The sequence below is a fragment of the Myotis davidii genome, unplaced genomic scaffold (assembly GCF_000327345.1).
Source record: "Myotis davidii unplaced genomic scaffold, ASM32734v1 scaffold79, whole genome shotgun sequence".
NCBI lineage: Eukaryota > Metazoa > Chordata > Mammalia > Chiroptera > Vespertilionidae > Myotis > Myotis davidii.
In genome coordinates this window covers 399,194-417,222 of record NW_006294339.1, presented here as the reverse complement: position 1 = coordinate 417,222, position 18,029 = coordinate 399,194, and the positions used below count along the sequence as shown (strand labels likewise).

General features: G+C 49.9%; 1 protein-coding gene across 3 annotated transcripts in view; it reads left to right on the top strand.

Annotated features, from left to right (window-relative positions):
- TTC39A (tetratricopeptide repeat domain 39A) overlaps positions 1-17,615 on the top strand; it is a 40,312-nt gene extending 22,697 nt beyond the window's left edge. For all 3 annotated transcript variants that reach the window (XM_006768294.2, XM_006768295.2, XM_015566930.1), the window contains exons 9-18: positions 1,367-1,475; positions 1,992-2,059; positions 2,140-2,199; positions 2,982-3,143; positions 7,742-7,833; positions 9,527-9,647; positions 11,377-11,488; positions 12,030-12,144; positions 13,331-13,447; positions 14,353-17,615. In XM_006768294.2, the coding sequence (XP_006768357.1) occupies positions 1,367-1,475; positions 1,992-2,059; positions 2,140-2,199; positions 2,982-3,143; positions 7,742-7,833; positions 9,527-9,647; positions 11,377-11,488; positions 12,030-12,144; positions 13,331-13,447; positions 14,353-14,476 (1,080 nt within the window). In that variant the 3' untranslated portion in view covers positions 14,477-17,615. The remainder of the gene's footprint in view (positions 1-1,366; positions 1,476-1,991; positions 2,060-2,139; positions 2,200-2,981; positions 3,144-7,741; positions 7,834-9,526; positions 9,648-11,376; positions 11,489-12,029; positions 12,145-13,330; positions 13,448-14,352) is intronic.
- Positions 17,616-18,029: the final 414 nt, after the last annotated feature.

Here is an 18,029-nt window from a genome sequence, read left to right as displayed (position 1 = left end):
ACCCCCAGTGTGGGGCATGCAAGCGGCAGCCGATCCATGATACTCTCTCATCATTGATATTTCCCTGTCACTCTCCCTCTCTGTTCCTCTCTGAAATCAATAAAAATATTAAAAAGTAAAAATAAAATAAAATAAATAAATAAACCAGGTCAGCGTTTCTCAAATTTGAACTTTTTCTAGCCCTTGCTGATTTTTGCCATGTGCACGGGCCTCTATGTTATTAGTTACATATTATTTTTCTGAAAAATGGCTCATATGTTTTATTTAAATTTATTTAAAGTAAACATGCTACACAGAACACAATCATAACAGTAAATACTATGAGGACCAAACAATCTTACGAAAACCCAGTCTCTGCCAAGGCCGTTCCCTCCGTGCGGAAGGGAGCTCAGAGCCAGAGCGATATTGAAAGGCCCAGCATGGAGCCCGGGCGTCCTCCCGGACACCGTCAGGCGGACAGATGGAGAACTGAGAATGCGATATTGAAAGGCCCAGCATGGAGCCCGGGCTTCCTCAGGCCTGTCCGCGGACCTCGAAAATGGTCGCCACATGAGGTCCATGCCTGGGCGGGAAAACACTCGTGGGAGGCTCTGAAAGTCCCTTTCAGTTTTGTTTTCTTAAGGCCATTGGGTCACAAGTAGGATTTCAGGACGGTGCTGGGAGGGAAGAGCTTGAGAACCGCTGGCTGAAGTGCGCCGTGCCTCCTGCCTGGCCAGGAAGAGAGGTGGCGAGGCCAGAATGGAGGCGCCAGCGCAGGCTCTGTCTTTATCCTGGAAGTAGGGGAGCCATGGAGGGCGTGAGGCAGGGGAGGCGGATTGTGCACTAGCAGGCACGGGAACACTGGAGGACAGACTGAGGGGCAGAGTGCCGTCAGGGATACAAGTGGGGTCTGGCTTCTGCTCCTCCCCACCCAGGCTCTGGAGCCTCCTTCTCCAGGGAGCCTTCCCAGACCACAATCCTCATGGTCCCATCTGTGCCCTGGGCCTGTGGGTTAGGATTATCTGCCTCCTTGTCATTCCTCCTCCCCTTACCAGGCCTGGGGCTGCTCAGGGCCTCAGCACCTGCCACCAGCCAAACAGGTGAAAAAGGGGAAGAATGGGCGAGGGCCTGTGGAGGTGGCGACACCTACACCCGAGCCTCTGCTGTGGCCTTGGCCGCAGTGTGTGCTCCCGCAGGAAGGTGGCTGAGGTTCGGAGACAGCTCCTTCCCCAGGGTGGCACAGCCTGGGAGAGCTGACCTGGCCGCCTGGGTACGCCACCCAGCCCCCAGCCTCAGCAGTACCCCCAGGCCCCTGTCCCTCCGTGGGTCCCAGGGTGGGCTTGGGGAGCCCAGGCCTGCTGGCTTCAACCTGGCCTCTTGCCCCCAGGACTATGGGCTGCTGCAGCTGGCGGAGGGCGCCTCGGGGCACAGCTTCCGCGCCGTGCTCTGCGTCATGCTGCTGCTGTGCTACCACACCTTCCTCACCTTCGTGCTCGGTAGGCGTGCCCTTGGGGCCAGTGCAGGGCCTCTGGGGTGTGGTTGGCTCTAAGGGCAGAGGTCAAGAGGGTGAGGGGTTACACACCCTGACTAGGCCCCTGAGACTGGGGATGGGGCACTGAAACCACAAACAGCAGAGCCACCTCAACTGTCCTGGGGCCTGTTGACTACTCACTTCCTCATAGTTTGAGTAGGTCCCAACCTCAGTTTTCTCATCTGTGAAATGGGGATGCCCATGCCCACCTTGTAGAGGGTGAGGACACTGTAGGCAGCTCCTTGAGGTTCTGGGCACAGCCTTAGTGGGCATGGACTCTTAGTTATTGAGCCCTGTGATATGCTAGAGGCAACATCTGCACTACCTTATTCAATCCTCACATCACTCTAGAGAAAGAAGAATATTATCCCCATTTCACAGAGGGGGAAACAGAGGCCTTGAGAAGCCCCTGGTGGGTTGCTGGGAGGATCACAGGAGCCCGTGGTGGCAGTGACATGTGTTGTACCCCCACCTCCTTCAGGCACCGGGAATGTCAACATCGAGGAGGCAGAGCAGCTCTTGAAGCCCTACCTGAAGCGATACCCTAAGGTGAGCTCCACCTCCTGCCAGACACCCCTGCCCACGTGTGCCGCATGGGCCCACACAGACCCACACCTGTGTCTTTGCAGGGCGCCATCTTCCTGTTCTTTGCAGGGCGGATTGAAGCCATCAAAGGCAACGTTGACGCCGTGAGTAATGGGGTCTCCCAGGCCAGCAGGAAGTCAGACGCACAGAGATATACTCAGGGACAGGGCCGCTGGGAGGGGGGCCCAGAGAACCAACAGCAGAGCAGGAGTGGGAGAGGCACTTCTGAGGCAGCCTGGGGAGAAGAGGGTTCTGACAGGGAGATTAGGACGCAGCGCTCCTGGAGAGGGAGGTACTGGTGTAAGGCAGGGACATGGGAAGACCCACTTACTGGGGGTGTGGTGACAGCCTGGACCTGGTGAATGCCAGGGGGTGAGGACTCCATAGGAGGGAGGGAGCCATCGGAGGGGCTGCCGAGGGGAGGACCGCAGTCGTGGCAGAGACCCCAGCACTAAGCCAAGGCCCAGGATGGACTGCGCAGTGTGGAGTCCTGGGATCTCCCGCTGCCCTGGCTGTGACTCCTCCGGCAGCAGGACAGATGCCCCAGCTCACTCCGTAGGAGCTACGGAACCCTGTGGAGTTGGCTCTGAGGCACAGATGCTATTACACTGCTTTAACGTTAACACTTTCCACTACCTGCTCCCCCTCCATGCTAGCTCTATCCTGTCCTTTCACTTTGTGATGGAAAGATTAGAGCTCCAGAGAGGCAGGAACTGGGCCTGAGGCCGTGTGAGACCTGGGGGAACAGTGAGGACTGGAGGCCAGTCCCCGCACAGCGGTGGACCGTGCGCTGGAGCAGGCTGGGCCTGCAGTGGAGTTGGGTGGGTGCAGAGGGTGGGTGGGCAGGCCGGGGGACACCGGAAGGCCGACCAGCAGCTGCCCACAGGCCGTCCGGCGCTTCGAGGAGTGTTGTGAGGCCCAGCAGCACTGGAAGCAGTTCCACCACATGTGCTACTGGGAGCTGATGTGGTGCTTCACCTACAAGGGCCAGTGGAAGATGGCCTACTTCTACGCCGACCTGCTCAGCAAGGAGAACTCCTGGTCCAAGGTGGGCTCACATCAAGTGCTGGGGGGCACTGGGGGGCCAACCCAGATTGGCCATGGGCCCCAGACCAAGGGCAACCTCCTAACTGAACACAGATGTCCCAGCTGGAATTTAAACGGAACCATAACTTCTACTAGGACTCAGGGTGGGAAGGAATGCTGTGTCCCCAGGGTGGTGAGGAGCAGAGAAACATCAGAACCGTAATGTGTCAGCCAGGAGTTTTAGTCACAAGGGACAGAGACATGGCTAGCACTGCCCAGGTGAGAGCTGTCCAGTAGGACCTCCGCTGGTGGGAATGTTCTGTCCTGCACCGTCCACATGCTAGCCACCAGCCACATGTGCACAGTGAGCACCTGAAATGTTCCTAGTGCAACTGGGAAACCAGGTGTTTTCAACTTTATTTAACTTTAAAAATTTTAAAAGTCACATGGGCCAATGGCCACTGTATTGGACTTTGCTGGTCTAGAACACAGAATGCTTATTGGTTCATACAACAGAAAATTCTAGGCAAACTGACTTCAGGTAGGGCTGGATGCAGGAATTCAAATCGTGTCATCAGGGCTTAGTTTCTCTACGTGTACTGTGCTCTCGTCAGTATATCTTTGTCGCACAGGCAGGTTCTCTCCATGTGACAGGCAGGTGGCCCTGGGTTGCTGCTGCCAACTCGTCATCCCTTTGGTTTCCATCGAAGTCCCACGATACACCTCACTGGTCGGCACAGATGGCACGTCAGTGCCTGGAAACAGGGATGGGGAGCCGAAGAGAGGTGGTTGCAGAATAAAAATGGCGTGATGTCCCCAAAAGAAGCATTTGGGGGATTAAATCGATGCCTGTAGGCAAAACAAAGCAAAATAGGTGCCCACCATAGGTGAAAACATAATATCAAGTTAAGTGGTGAAATAAGCATTAGCCATTGTTACCATAGTAATGCTGGCACAGAATTCTGAACAGAGAGTTTTAGAATCATCATCAGCATCTAATCTGGTATTGGTAAATACTTAGCACGTATGTCTCAATGCCTTTAAGTTCCTATTTCTCATCCCTCCCCAGGTCTGCATGGCAGTCCTTCTTCAGTACCCCTGCCTGGGGACAAATGAACGGGAATTCCCTGGGTCCGGGGCAGGTGGGGTTGGGGGAAGGGGCAGGGTGTCACTGAGCTCTCACCATGTGCCCAGCGCTTGCCATTTCCTCCACACCACACCCAACAAGGCAGACGGTATCTCCGTTATCTCCGTTGGGCACACCAGGGCTGCTGTGGCTACGAGGGGTGTGACTTTCCTGGCTCACACAGCTGTTGGTGACAGACTGGGTTTGAGGCCAGCTGTGAGACTCAAAGGCCTCTGCTTTTCCCTTGTCCCTCAAGTCTCCCGAGGAGGCCCAGGTTGCCCTACTGCTAGAGGCGCTTCCTCACGCCCAGCCCCATGGCCCAGCGTTCATTCCTCATCACTTCCCACTCCCAGTAAGAGCACAGACTCTAGGAACCTTTTGAACAGGTGACCTAGAAGCCTTCCTATGGAGTAAGCTGGACAGCTGAGTCTGCCTACACAGGGAAGGGGGTGGGGGGTGCACACAGCTGCTATGAGCAGCAGAGGGAGGCCCAGGCCTCCCAGGTGTCAGGAAGTCTAGCTGGGTCAGCTCGGTACCCAGCTGTGTGACTTTGGGGTGGTCACCCCACTCTCTCTCGTGTTTTCCTCAGAAGGGTTTCCTGTGAAAGTGGGGGTTGCAGCACCCTCAGTTCTGGGACCTCATTCATTCCTACTCTCCAGCCCTTGGCCACCGCAGAGTCCCCCAGCTCAGCTCTAGGGATTTGGTTGTGGCATCCCTCTCTGCCCTGTGGAGCCTTCGTTTCCCTCAGCCAGAAACTAGGTGGTGACAACTGTGCACGCCGTGCAGCAATGAGGGAAATGGGAGCTCAGAGGTAGCCCTGGGAAGCCAGCCACCCAGCCACAAAGACGGGAGGCCTCTGGAAGAGGAGACATCTGAGCTGATTTTGGAGGAGGAGGAATTAGAGTGGAAGTGGAGTAAGTAAAGGACACCCCAAGTCAAGAGAACAGACAGGTCAAAGGCTGGAAGTCAGGGTGCTGCTAAGGGGCTCAGTGTCCCCAGGTGAAGGGTTGTGGTAGAAGTGCAGGGGATTAGGGAGAAACCATCCCCATTAAGCCACTGGCTGTAGCTGCTGCTGCTGCTTTTTTTAAATCCTCACCCGAGGATCTTTTTTCCATTGATTTTTAGTGAGAGTAGCAGGAAGGAGGAGTGGGGGGGAAAGAGAAGAAACATTGATGTGAGAATGACACATCGATTGGTTGCCTCCCACACATGCCCCTACTGGGGTGGGGATTGAGCCTGCAACCCAGGTTTGAGTCTTTGGTGTAGGGGTTGGTGCTCTAACCACTGAGAACACCAGCCAGGGCTGCTGGAGCTTCTTGAAGACAAGGGCTGACTGCACAGACCCTGGAGGAGTAATACAGAAACTACAGGAATCAGGGAAAACAGATAACCCTGGGGAGACAGAACTCCCATCAGAGGAGGCGGCTGCTGTTTTCCGTCAATGTGCCCCGTGTATCCCTTAATAACGATGTCCATGGGTGTCACATCCACCCTCCCTCCTGGTGACTCAAGGTGCGTGAGCTGACGGGGGGAGTAGGAGAAGCCTCTTAGAGGAGCCAAGGGATAAGCCTGGCAGAGAAGGAACAATGACATCTTAGGCAGAGGAAAGGCACAGGCAAAGGCCTGGGGTGAGTTTAAGGGGTGACAGGGAATAATGGGCAGAAGAGGAGCCAGAAGAGCAGGTCAGGGAGGGCCCTGAGTGGCTGTGCAGGCTTTAGTCTGACAGGGAAGGAACCCTTGATGCTGTGGTTGAGATTTGGACTTTAAGAACTCCCTCCTGTGGTTGCTGGGCACCGCCACCTGAAGCCGAGTGCCTTTGATGTATTCTGGAAATGGCCCAGAGGCCAGTGTGGTTAGAATGATGTGAGGGAGGGGGACACAGTGGGAGAGGAAATTGGAGAGGAAACAGGGAGACAGGATGGGGCCTTGCAGGCCAAGAGAGGGAGTTTGGGTTTTATCCTGTGTGATGGGATATCACAAGAACATGTCAAGGACGGGCTAATGTAATTTGACATAAAAAGATCTGACTGGCATGGTGTGGGGAATGGCTTGCAGGGGGCAGGCGGGGGTGCAGGAAGATGGGTTAGAAGACCATGCAAACTAGGACAATAGAAAGACATCTCTGGTGGACTGGAGCAGGGAGCAGTGTGGAAGGTGGTGCAGTAATTGAGGTGAATGATAGCTCAAGGCCAGTGGGATTCAAGAGCTAGAGGGAAGGTAAAGTCATGAAGACTTAGTGACTCAGTGCTAGCCAGGATGGGGAAGAGGGAAAAGGCAAGGATGACACCAGGGATTTGAAGATGGGATGGGCAACAAGTTTCAGTGAGGGGTGATTCTTCTCACCACACCCCACAAAACAGTTTTTCTGCATTTTCTGAAGGGCAGACTGAGGTGCTGAGGTCAGCGAGGAACTAGGAATAGCCCTGGGCTTCAGCATGGGTGGGGCTGCCAGGTGGAGCTGCTTTCCGCCTTCTCCAGAGACGAGGCTCCAGGATGTCCTGCTCCGGTTCCTCCTCCACCCAGTACACTTCTTTCTGGGCTAATGGCAGGTGGGCAGGTAGTTCCTTGGCAGCAGCTGGGGTAGCAGGAGCTGTGGTTCAGGGCTCAGCCACTGGAGGGCAGCACAGATCCAGGCTCCTCTGGCACTGGACTTGGGGGAAGGGGTGCAGCTTTCAGGATCCCTGGGCGGAGGAAGGGGGTTCTGCACAGCTGCCCCCTTCCTGTCAGGAGTGACTGTGGATCCAGTGGACAAGGCCCTAAAGCCACACAAACCTGGGGTCACTCCCAGCTCTGTCCCAAGCAGCTCTGAGGTCCAGGAAGCAGAGGGTGCCTACCCTGGCATTGTCTTTGGGATCACGTGAGGTGATGTATGTAGAGCACCTAGCACACAGTAGGCAGTTCCACCAGTTCCGATAGCCGTGGCCCAGGGTCCTGCTCACTCTTCTGGTCTCACACCACATGTATGCATCCCATACTTTATGCTACCTATCTGTATCTTGGTTATACGCAGGCTCTGCTCAGCTATTTCCCTTGCCTGGGAAGTCCGTCCTCAGGGTCTCTGTGAATCTTCCTGTTGGCCTACAGGAGCCCAGTCAGAAGTAATTGCTTCCCAGAAGCCCTTGCTGCCCAGCCTGCGTATCTCCATCCTAGCCTCAGCACTGCCTGTGTGTCCACTGGTTGCTTGAGTCGCTTTCTCTATTGCTTCAGAGTGGAGAGGGTGGCAGCTGCATATGGGCCTGTCCTGGATTTAACCCCCAGCTCAAGTTCTCAAGCTGCTTCAGCTCCCTCAGTTCCTCCTTTGGGGCTGGGGGATGATATTAGCTCCTATGTTGGGTCAAATGAGGTATTTGTGCCGAATGAATTGCCACGTGGGGTGTGGCTTCCTCAGCTGTTTCCAAGGGCAGAGTAAGATGTGGTCTGCAGCTCCACAAGCCTCCACAGCTGTTCTGGGAAGGTGGGCTCCTCACACCTGACTCCTGCCCTGCCTCTCACAGGCCACCTACATCTACATGAAGGCTGCCTACCTCAGCATGTTTGGGAAGGACGACTACAAGCCGTTTGGGGATGACGAAGTGGAGTTGTTTAGGTGAGTTCTACCATTGCACCCCCTATTGTAGGCTTCAGCCGGGGTCTGTCCAGACTCCCGCCATTCCCTTCCATCACCACCTCCTGTGGTTGCTTATTAGAGCCCTTTGAGTTTGTTCGAGGCTTTCTTTCACCAAAGTGGTTTTGTCAACATCCTTTCCACTGAGCCTCTTTCGTCAGGTCAGTCAGACACTGAGGTCGAGATGTACCCTTGGCTGAGTTAACCTGCTAACACTCAGAGAAGCACATAGAGAGCCAAAGAGAGCCAAATAAACAGGATTAAATCCAGCCTTTGCCATTTATCTGTGTCACCTCAGACAATCTCAGCATCCATAAAATGGGAATAACCTCTGCCTTGCAGGCTGTTTTGCAAATCAAATAGAGAATATATTTAAAGAGCCTGGTGTAGGGCCTGGAGCCACTAAAGGGTGGCTGTTTTTATTCTTACCTATAACTGCTGTGTTTGCTTTTTCTGCAAAGGGTCTGGAGCAGGGCTCAGCCTTGTAAGTTGAGAATGGGGAAGATAATTTTCCCCTCTATTCTTCTAGGTCTGGGGCTGAAACCCTTCTCCTCCCCCCATAATAAAAGACAGATTAACAGGAAAAAAACAAATAACATGCATGCCTCCTATATATGTGGGGGAGGGGAGACCCAGGAAAACTGAGCAACTCACCAACATGGCTGAATCCCGCACCTTAAATCCCATCTTCAGCTGAAGACTAAGGTGTTGGGGGTGGGGAGCCAGTATGTGGGGTTACCGGAAAAGCACAGTAAACACGGGTAAGGTTGTGATGCATAATTAAGTCATTTCTTCTGCACTGATGAGCGTCTCGAGATTTAGTCATCCCCCTCTTCCTGAGGGAGGTGCCCTAACAGATGGGAGCTCCCTTGTAAATAGAAATGTCTCTCACAAAAGGTAACTTATAGGTTTTCAAGAGCTCTTCCTGTGTATGCTATTTCTTAAAAATAACCAGCCTAAAATAATCCTTATGCCAGAGGCATGTTGTGGGGTGACAATTCTGCTCTCCTTCATGTCATTATCTCCATTTTAGAAAGGAGAAAACAGGCCCAGAGAAGTTTTGCTGTGAATAAGCAGGGGCAGTGTTTGGTGGGGGAGCTCACAAGTAGGTCCAGTTGTTTCCTGGGCGGCTCAGGCTTGAAGGTCACAGCCACACCCCATGACTGTGGCAGAAATCGGAAGGTGGGATGGAGCTGGGTGGGTGAGGCCCCAGATGTGGAGGCTTGGCTTAGCTGCATACCACATTTTACTCTGTCCTTGGACACAGCTGAGGAGGCCACAACTGCCTGTGGCAAGAGCTAATTAAAACTTCCAGATGTGTGGTCTTGGGCAAGTCCCTCCCTTTCTTGGGGGTTTTAGTCTCCCCTGTGAAATGGGGTCGGCCCCTCTGGAAGCGGGGCCTGGGAGTGGAGAAGAGACAGCTGGAAGGCAGAACAGGCCTGGGCCTTTGTGTATATTCTCTCCTCTGCCAGCTGGTGTGAAGGAGCCCTTTGCCTACTCATAGGAAGTGGTCAGGTCAAAGCCTGTGAACAAGATGTAGACTGTGAGTCCAACACTATCATCATATAGACAGGGAAACTGAGGCCCAGAGAGGTGCCAAGCAGCCGCTTGGCAGTCTGGGGACTCTCAGTTCTCTCTTGCTTTTTCTTACCCTCCACCCTCATCTCTCTTGCAGGGCTGTGCCAGGCCTGAAACTCAAGATCGCTGGGAAATCTCTACCCACAGAGAAGTTTGCCATCCGGAAGTCCAGGCGCTACCTTGCTCCCTCACCCATCTCATTGCCAATCCCTGCTCTGGTGGGTAGGAGGATCTTTTGGGATTGCATTTGTTTGGGATTATAGGGATTAGCTGAGAGCCAGGGGTACAACCACAGGCCCAGAGGAAGTGGATGAAGGAGAAAGACCTTCATGCCTCAGAGGCCTGGAAAGGATTTCACAATTCACCTGGGATAGGGGACAGAGGAGTTTGAGCCAGTCCTGCCTCTGAGGAAGTGCTGGTGGCCGGGGGGTGGGGCGACAAGTGAGCAGCCCTCTTAGACAGCCCACACCCTGTCCCCAGGCAGAGGCTGTTTGTGCTCCTACCCTGCTTGTTTCAGTCTTGTCACGTGATTGTTGTTTACACTGTTCCCATCACTGGACTGAGCTTTTCTGAGCCCTGAGCCCTGGGATTGTGTTATAGTCAGCTCTGAAATAATAATAGCCGGCATTGTTATTAATAGCTATGTTCAAGGTTCACACCCATGGCCCATGGCCTCATTTGAGCATCACAATAACCCTCTGAGTAGGTGCTGGTGGTATTCCCATTTTACAGATGGGGATACTAAGTCCTAATAGATAATAAAAGTAGAAAGATATCTAATAAGTAGACAAGATATATGTAGAAAGATAAAATAACTTGTCCAGGTTGCACAGCTAGGGAATTAGAGTCAGGATTTGAACCCAAAGAGTCTGGTTTCTGAGCCCATGTTCTGAATCATTGTGATGCTAATGCCATGCATGATTTTAGCAGGCATCAGAGAAGTAGAAAAAGCACTCGGAGACCTTTTATTGGTCATGGACCTACTATTCACTAATGTGTGACCTTGGGTAGGGTCCCCCTTCCTTAATATAAAATGGGGTAGCATATATTTGGCCCATTTCATAGAACAGTTATGAGAATCAGTTGATAAAATGTTATTTTATAAATCAAAGCATTCAATATTTATAGAATGTATTTAGAACTTGTATCCTGACTATCTCTATTTAGAAATATTTTATGAAGTAAAACTACTGTCATCAAATGGGGAGGGGGGTGTTGTAAGGAAGGGTTGGGGAAGCACCTATACCAAAAATTTAGGAGAGAATTTCCCAAATTATAATCTGGAAAATACCATTTATGCGTGAAATGATTTCTGAAATACATTAGGTAAGACTGTTCTAAACAAAGTGTATATAATGTAGACCTTGGAGCTTTTATATACCAATCAGCAGGGTAAGTCTCAAGAAGCTTTTTTCCTAACTCATTTGGCCCTGGATTTTTTTTTTAATGGAACATTTGCTAACTTGGGACCATATTATGATCTTCAGAAACACTGGTCTAAACTTAAATTCCCTCCCTAGAACATAACAAGAACCATAAGAGTAATGTCTTTCTAGAACTTTATGTATACAAATCACTTTCACATCTATTACTTGGTTTGATAGTTTAGAAAATGCTAACCTAAGCAACAAAATTACTATGAATGAACATGTTAGTATTCTGAGGTTCCTAGAAGTCAAGGCAGAAAAAGGAAATCAAGGTATTTCATAGTTTTCATGATGGTAACTCAAGCCCAACGCCTTGGGGGGGCGGGGGGAGGGCGGACAGGAGAGGTGATAGTCTTAAACTCTTAGAAATACTGAAGTGCTGAGGTAAATTATTTCTCCAATATTTAGAAGCTTAGAAGGGCCTTTAGTGATCCTCTGATCTGAGCTGCCCATTTTACAGATGGGGAAACTGAGACCCCCATTGAAGAAACCTAGGACTGACTTGCTCCCCTACCTTCAGGAAATGATGTACATTTGGAATGGCTACGCTGTGATTGGGAAGCAGCCCGAACTCACAGATGGGATACTTGAGATTATCACCAAGGCTGAAGAGATGCTGGAAAAGGGCCCAGGTGACTACCCCAGGCCCTTGAATCTGCCAGGCTGGGTCAGACCACAGGACTTGCAGTTGAAATTTTCCTCTACCAAAAATGTCCGTCCTCCTTTCTCTACCCTGGTAACTGACCTTTGCCTTTCTTTCTTTCTTTAAAAATGTTTTATTGGCTTTTTACAGAAAGGAAGGGAGAGGGATAGTTAGAAACATAGATGAGAGAGAAACATTGATCAGCTGCCTCCTGCACACCCCTTATTGGGAATGTGCCTTTCTAGACTGAGCTTCAACGAGACCTCCTCTAAGCTGTCTCTTGTCCCCCAGGTTGAGTCAAGGCCTCCGATGGGCTCCCACAGCCCCTGGGCTTCCTTCAAGCAGCCTTGATTCCACTGTATTGTCCTGTCTCAGTATGTCTTTCCTTCCCAGATGTGAGCTCCCTGAGGACAGGGACCATGTGTGAGTCACCTCTGTGTCCTCAGGGCCCAGCACAGAGTAGGGACTCCATGAGTGACTGTTGCAGAAATGAATAAGCCTGTTTTCTCCTCTCACTGCCCTGTTCTCAGAAAATGAGTACTCAGTGGATGATGAGTGCTTGGTGAAGCTGCTGAAAGGCCTGTGTCTGAAATACCTGGGCCGTGTCCAGGAGGCTGAGGAGAATTTCAGGAGCATCTCTGCCAAGTAAGTGCCTCTGTGGCTGCTCCCCATCCGGATGGCTACTGTGGCCTGGTTCTCCTGGGTAGAATTTTCAGGACTGCTTCTCCCTCCTGTGCACTCCAGCGCCTCCCCCTTGGTACTACATGTATACTAGTGTCTACTCTGTGCCAGGGCCTAGCAAGGCACAGATCATTCAGACCTCATCTGCCAGGGCTGCCAGCCTGCTCAACCACAGGAGTCCATCCACATTGAGTTTTGTGTTAATGGTGCCCCTGAAGTTTGTAATTCACCAACCCTGCCCTTGGCCTTGTGGATTACAAATGTTACAGATCAACAGCTACAGGCAACTCAATCTGATATGATCGGGGCCGTGACACAGGGAAGCGGAAGACAGCAGGTGTCCTGAGGAGGGACCTAAACCTAATTCAAGATACCAGGAAAGGTTTTCCAGGGATGCCAGTTAAATTGTCAAGTTTATGGGCAGAGAAAGTAATGAAGGAGGAGTTTTAAGTTGAGTAGGGATAGCATGTGCAAATGCTTGGCACAGATATGCCCGAGGTTGGAGGGACAGTGATTAGGCTTTTCCTGCCTGGGTGAAGTTATAGAGCAGGGTTGGGCAAACTTTTTGACTCGAGGGCCACAATGGGTTCTTAAGCTGGACCGGAGGGCCGGAACAAAAGCATGGACGGAGTGTTTGTGTGAACTAATATAAATTCAAAGTAAACATCATTACATAAAAGGGTACGGTCTTTTAAGGGCCTGGCTGTTTTGCTTACAAGACTGAACTTTATCCTGTAGACAGAAGAGAGTAAGGAAGGATACCAAGCAGGGCAGATCTGGGTTCTAAAAGGATAATTCTGGGATAGCATGGTGGGTAGGTTAGAGGGGCCAGATTGAAGACAGGACACTTCCCAATATAATAATTCAACCAGGAAAAAGAGGGTTGGGGACTGAGGTGGAAGTGGCCAAGGATATGACATGAGCCATAGGTTGTTAGGGAGTTGGGTTCCAGGTGCAGAGGTCTGGAAGGCTCTACTGTGGATCCTAAACCTTCCTAGGGCTAGGTAGTGGGAACCTTCCCAAATTAGAATTGAGCTGGAAACCCCACTTGAGGGCATGGGTTGGATCCTCCCATTTGGGGAAGCCTGCGAGGAGCCTGAAGGATGTTTCAAGGGCGAGCCTGTGAGCCATGTCCTCTTCTTTCCCACAGCGAAAAGAAGATTAAATATGACCACTACTTGATCCCAAATGCCCTGCTGGAGCTGGCTCTGCTGTTTATGGAGCAAGGCAGAAACGAGGAGGCTGTCAAACTCTTGGAAACTGCCAAGTAAGGCTTGATTAGCCCTGGCTGGGGGCAGAGCCCAGGCATTAGTGAGGGAGGGTGCTGGCAAGCGCGGTAAGGCAGTCCAGAGCCTGGGCCCTTGTCCCCAGGAGCCCAGCTCTCACCTAGGGTGGGAAGGCTTCCAGGCTTCCTTCTCAATTCACCAATGAAGAATTAGAATCCCAGAAGCAGTGAGTGAGTTGCCCAGGATCACACTCAAGTCAGCCACAGGGCTGTGTGAAGACCCTGGTTCCCTACGTTCCAGCTCATAGATCTACCTCTTTTATTTTTAAATATATTTTATTGATTTTTTACAGAGAGGAAGGGAGAGAGATAGAGAGTTAGAAACATCGATGAGAGAGAAACATCGATTAGCTGCCTCCTGCACACTCCCCACTGGGGATGTGCCTGCAACCCAGGTACATGCCCTTGACCGGAATCGAACCTGGGACCTTTCAGTCTGCAGGCCGACGCTCTATCCACTGAGCCGAACCGGTTTCGGCCATAGATCTACCTCTTGACACCTCAAGTCTAGGGACCGATCAGGACCAAAAAAGTTCCAGAGGGCATGATGTCTGGGTGAGGGGCTACACAGCCTTTCTGCTAATCCCTATTGGCAGACCACCCAACTTTCTCTAGACAGAGAAGAGAAACATCTATCAGCTGCCTCCTGCACATCTCCTACTGGGGATTTGCCCGCAACCAAGGTACATGCCCTTGACCGGAATCGAACCCGGGACCCTCCAGTCCGCAGGCCGACGCTCTATCCACTGAGCCAAACCGGTTTCGGCCAGAGACGGGGATTTAGACCTCTACAATTCTTCGTTGGTTGGTGGACTCCCACAGCTCAGACTGAAGAAACAGCACTTTCTACAGCAGCCTCATGTGTCTGATTCTCTGGTCTCTTCCAGGCAAAACTACAAGAATTACTCCATGGAGTCAAGGACACATTTTCGAATTCAGGCAGCCACACTCCAAGCCAAGTCTTCTCTAGAGAATGTAAGCAGAGCTGTGGTCTCATCAGTGTCCCTGTAGTTTGGCGCAGCACTCCCAAGCTGGCAGACAGACAGCTGGACAGAGCTCCTGGAAACATTTCAAAACTCATCCCCAGCCCCTGCCCTGCCTTTGGGGTCCACCGGTGCTCCAGTGGGATGGCACGACATGAGTATCCGTGAAGAAGCCAAGCCTACATTTTCACCTGTGTGGCCAAGGTCCTCTGCCAAGGACAAAGCAGGTGGAGCTCTCCGCCTGCCCTATCACATATACGGGTACTTGTTTTTCACTGTGATGTTTAAGAGAATGTATGAACAGTTTACATTTTACTTAGAAATACAATGATGGGATCATAGTTGGCTTTTCAAAAAACCACCAACCAACCACCTGTAACCTTTGCTTTAACCCATACTGATCGGGAGGTAAGTCTATATGCTGCCAAAGGCCAAACTGCTTTTCAAATGTCAGCACGGTCTCAGCTCCCAGGGCTGGAGGGACCCTCAGGATGGTCTGCACCTCAGGCTTCAAGGCTTCTGGGGTTGCACAGAGACACTCACTATCTTACTTACACTTTGTTTTAACTCCCTTTGTATCTGTCCAGTTTTAAAAAAGCAAACATGTCTATTCAGTGAGATAACTTTCATTGGGATCCATCTGTAGGAAATCAGTCTCCACCAGTAAGGAATGGGGATGCCGAGGCCTGACAGAGGGGACCTGTGTGGCTCTTTCTGTGCCATGAAGTGGAGGGGGGGGCGGGGGTTGCCATCAGATTGAAACCATTGGGAATTATTTAAAAAATCTTCTGTACTTCATTCTGAGGTACATTTACTGACAGCATTTTTCTTAGAAACAGGATGGTAATTCTTGGCATATTTTATATGTTTTAATTTTTTTTCAGTTAAGAGAAAAGAGATATTTAAGTAATAAAACTTATACTTAAAAGAGAACATGCAACATCTACTAGTATTTCAGTCAAATATGTGTTGCTTGAATTCTTAGGCAGGGCAGAAAGTTTGGATCAGAAACCATGTGACCTAGGTATGTTTTATTTGAACATGATATTTTAAAAAATTTTAGAATAAGTTAACATTTAAAAATGGGGAGATTTCACAAATAAGTCTGGTTTCTGACCTCTAATTTTTTTTAAAAAATCTGGCAACATGGGGCCTCATTACCATAAGGCAATAAGGCAACAATCAGTTGGAACTGAGTAGAGGCTACTTTAAATACTTACCTTTCTGGTCTCTAAAAGCACCTGCATTTGCAACTTCTGGGACAGTTAAAATGAGAACTCAAGTTCAGTAACCAACACCAAATTTTACCATTCACAATCTTATGACAGCATACTTAAATTTAACCATTTCCCTAGAAAAATCATGGACACAGTAAAAATAGTCATCTATGAACATGAGACTCCTCAAATACATGAATGCAATTTCTTTAAGGGAAGGACCGTAGACAACTTTCCCAATCTTCCAGCACTGCTGTATTTAGCAAATACTTTTGAGCATCTGTCAGTGGTTGGGTGGGTTAATCTATTAATGTACAGTCAACCAGCTTCCATGACTGACACTGAATGAAGCAATGGGTTATAGGCATTTTCTCATTAGGGCAAGAAAAGCAGAAAACCCTCATTCAAGCTCCTCCTTTACACTTAGTACTGTCACAGCAGAAATGCTACGAAGTTTTTTTCTCATTTTGTTAGAATTAGACAAAAGAATGCTCTCCATAGAGCAGCCCTTTGCAAGCTCCATCTCCTCCAAAGCCTGGGTGCTGGGAGGCCAGTTTGTTTCTAGGTGACAGGGCATGGCAGGGTCAGAGTGACTAGAGCCAGGCTGCTGAGAGGATAGCATTTAGTGGCTTACCCACATATTAGAAGAACTCTACCTGCTGCTGTATAAAAGCAGTACTGGCCATAGATACAAAATATAATTTGCAAAATAGTTTATAAAAAGCTTTATTTCAACCTTTATTTTAGGTGCTTCTGCTTGTATTTTAAAGTTTAGTCAGACAGTTTCCTTGTCAGTGTTTGTTGCTGTTTTCTTGCTGGGCTTCATTAATTAGCCTACGTCACCTTTACCTCTGTCTGCTGCCCTGGCTGCAGTCTGGCTGATAAGAGAAATCAGTGGATTTTGTCTCCTTTCTCCCAGCTGCAGCTTGAGATAGTCTGTGAAAACATGTATGTGGAGGAGAGTGGAGGGTGACCATATTGGGTGTCTGACACCATATCCTGTGCAGAGGCCTTTGAAGGTGAAAATTCCATTATGGGCTTCTTACTGTGTCTCTTTGAGCCATTTCTGGTTACTTCTCTTAAAGACTTTTCCAGCACATCTGCCCTGGATAGGCAGCTGGTCAGGTGGAGAGTTTTGGCCTAAAAATAAGGAGACTTGAATTGTTGTCCCTGCTTTGCTACTGACTGATTTTCAGAGTAACCTTAGGAAAATCACAGACCCTCTAAAAATTAGTAATTTGGACTAGATTATTCTTCCCTGCTGTCAACAGTTCGAATTCTAACTCTGGTCAAGTCTGTTGGTGGGTTTTCATCTCCAAAATGAGGCAACAGAAATATAACTCTCTGCTTTTTGCCAAGACTTAACCAGAAATGATAGGCTTCCTCAATCAGGGGCCCCGACAATAGCCCAGGATACCCAGAGAGCAAATAATCCTCATTTGGGGCAAGTCTGCATTCTGTGCCACACAGAGGAACTCGGTTGTTAGGAAGTAGCAACTGTTGTAACATGACCTGAACAGGCCCTTGACAACGGAAAGTCTACCTCTGCCTCTCACTGATCACAGGCCCTTGGGCTGGCTGGCTGGCTTTCAGCAGTGTGCTGCTCCCTATCAGTTCTCCCATGTGTTAGCAGGATTCCCTAATTCCTTATCTCTCAAGTCAGAATGGGAGTGTTTCCAAGACCTCTATCGTCATTCATGCAAAAAGACAGGACCCTAAAGGGCCAACACCAAACCAAGACTTGGCTGAGGTCCAGGTGGGCAATTCCTGGCAACTGAAGAACAGCACCAGGAGGTTTTAGAAAACCCTAGCCTGTGACTACAGTCAACAAAGGAATAAAATCCAAAGACACTTTTTTCTGGAGTTACTCCCAAGTTTATTTCTTCTAAAATGATGGGGAATAGACAACTTCTGGTTTGTTTAAAAATTAAAGCTAACAGTGTGCCTTTTAAACAACTGTTTCCTTATGTCCTTAGCACCATCACACTAATGCAGTAATAAATGAGAGGTACCTGGAATCAGAAAACCATGTAGCAAATGGGAACTCCTCACCCCAGTCCCAGAGGTAGCTCTCCAACGCTAGAAGGTGTCTTTCTGCTTGGGTTAGCACAGCTCCTGGAAACCTGGTGCAAAGTTCACTACTGCCCCACAGGGTGAGTCCACAAACATGGAGCCTCATTTGGGGGCTTGAAAAATTCACTTCTAAGTTAGCAATCTATGAACTGCCTCCACTGCAAAAAGTCAACTGTCAAATGACAAAATGTAATACAGTCCTTCCTCTGGGAAGATATACAATTACTAAAGGTCACTATGGACTTCTTAAAGTTGACATTCAAGTTTAATCAGACACGTCACAGGTAACAC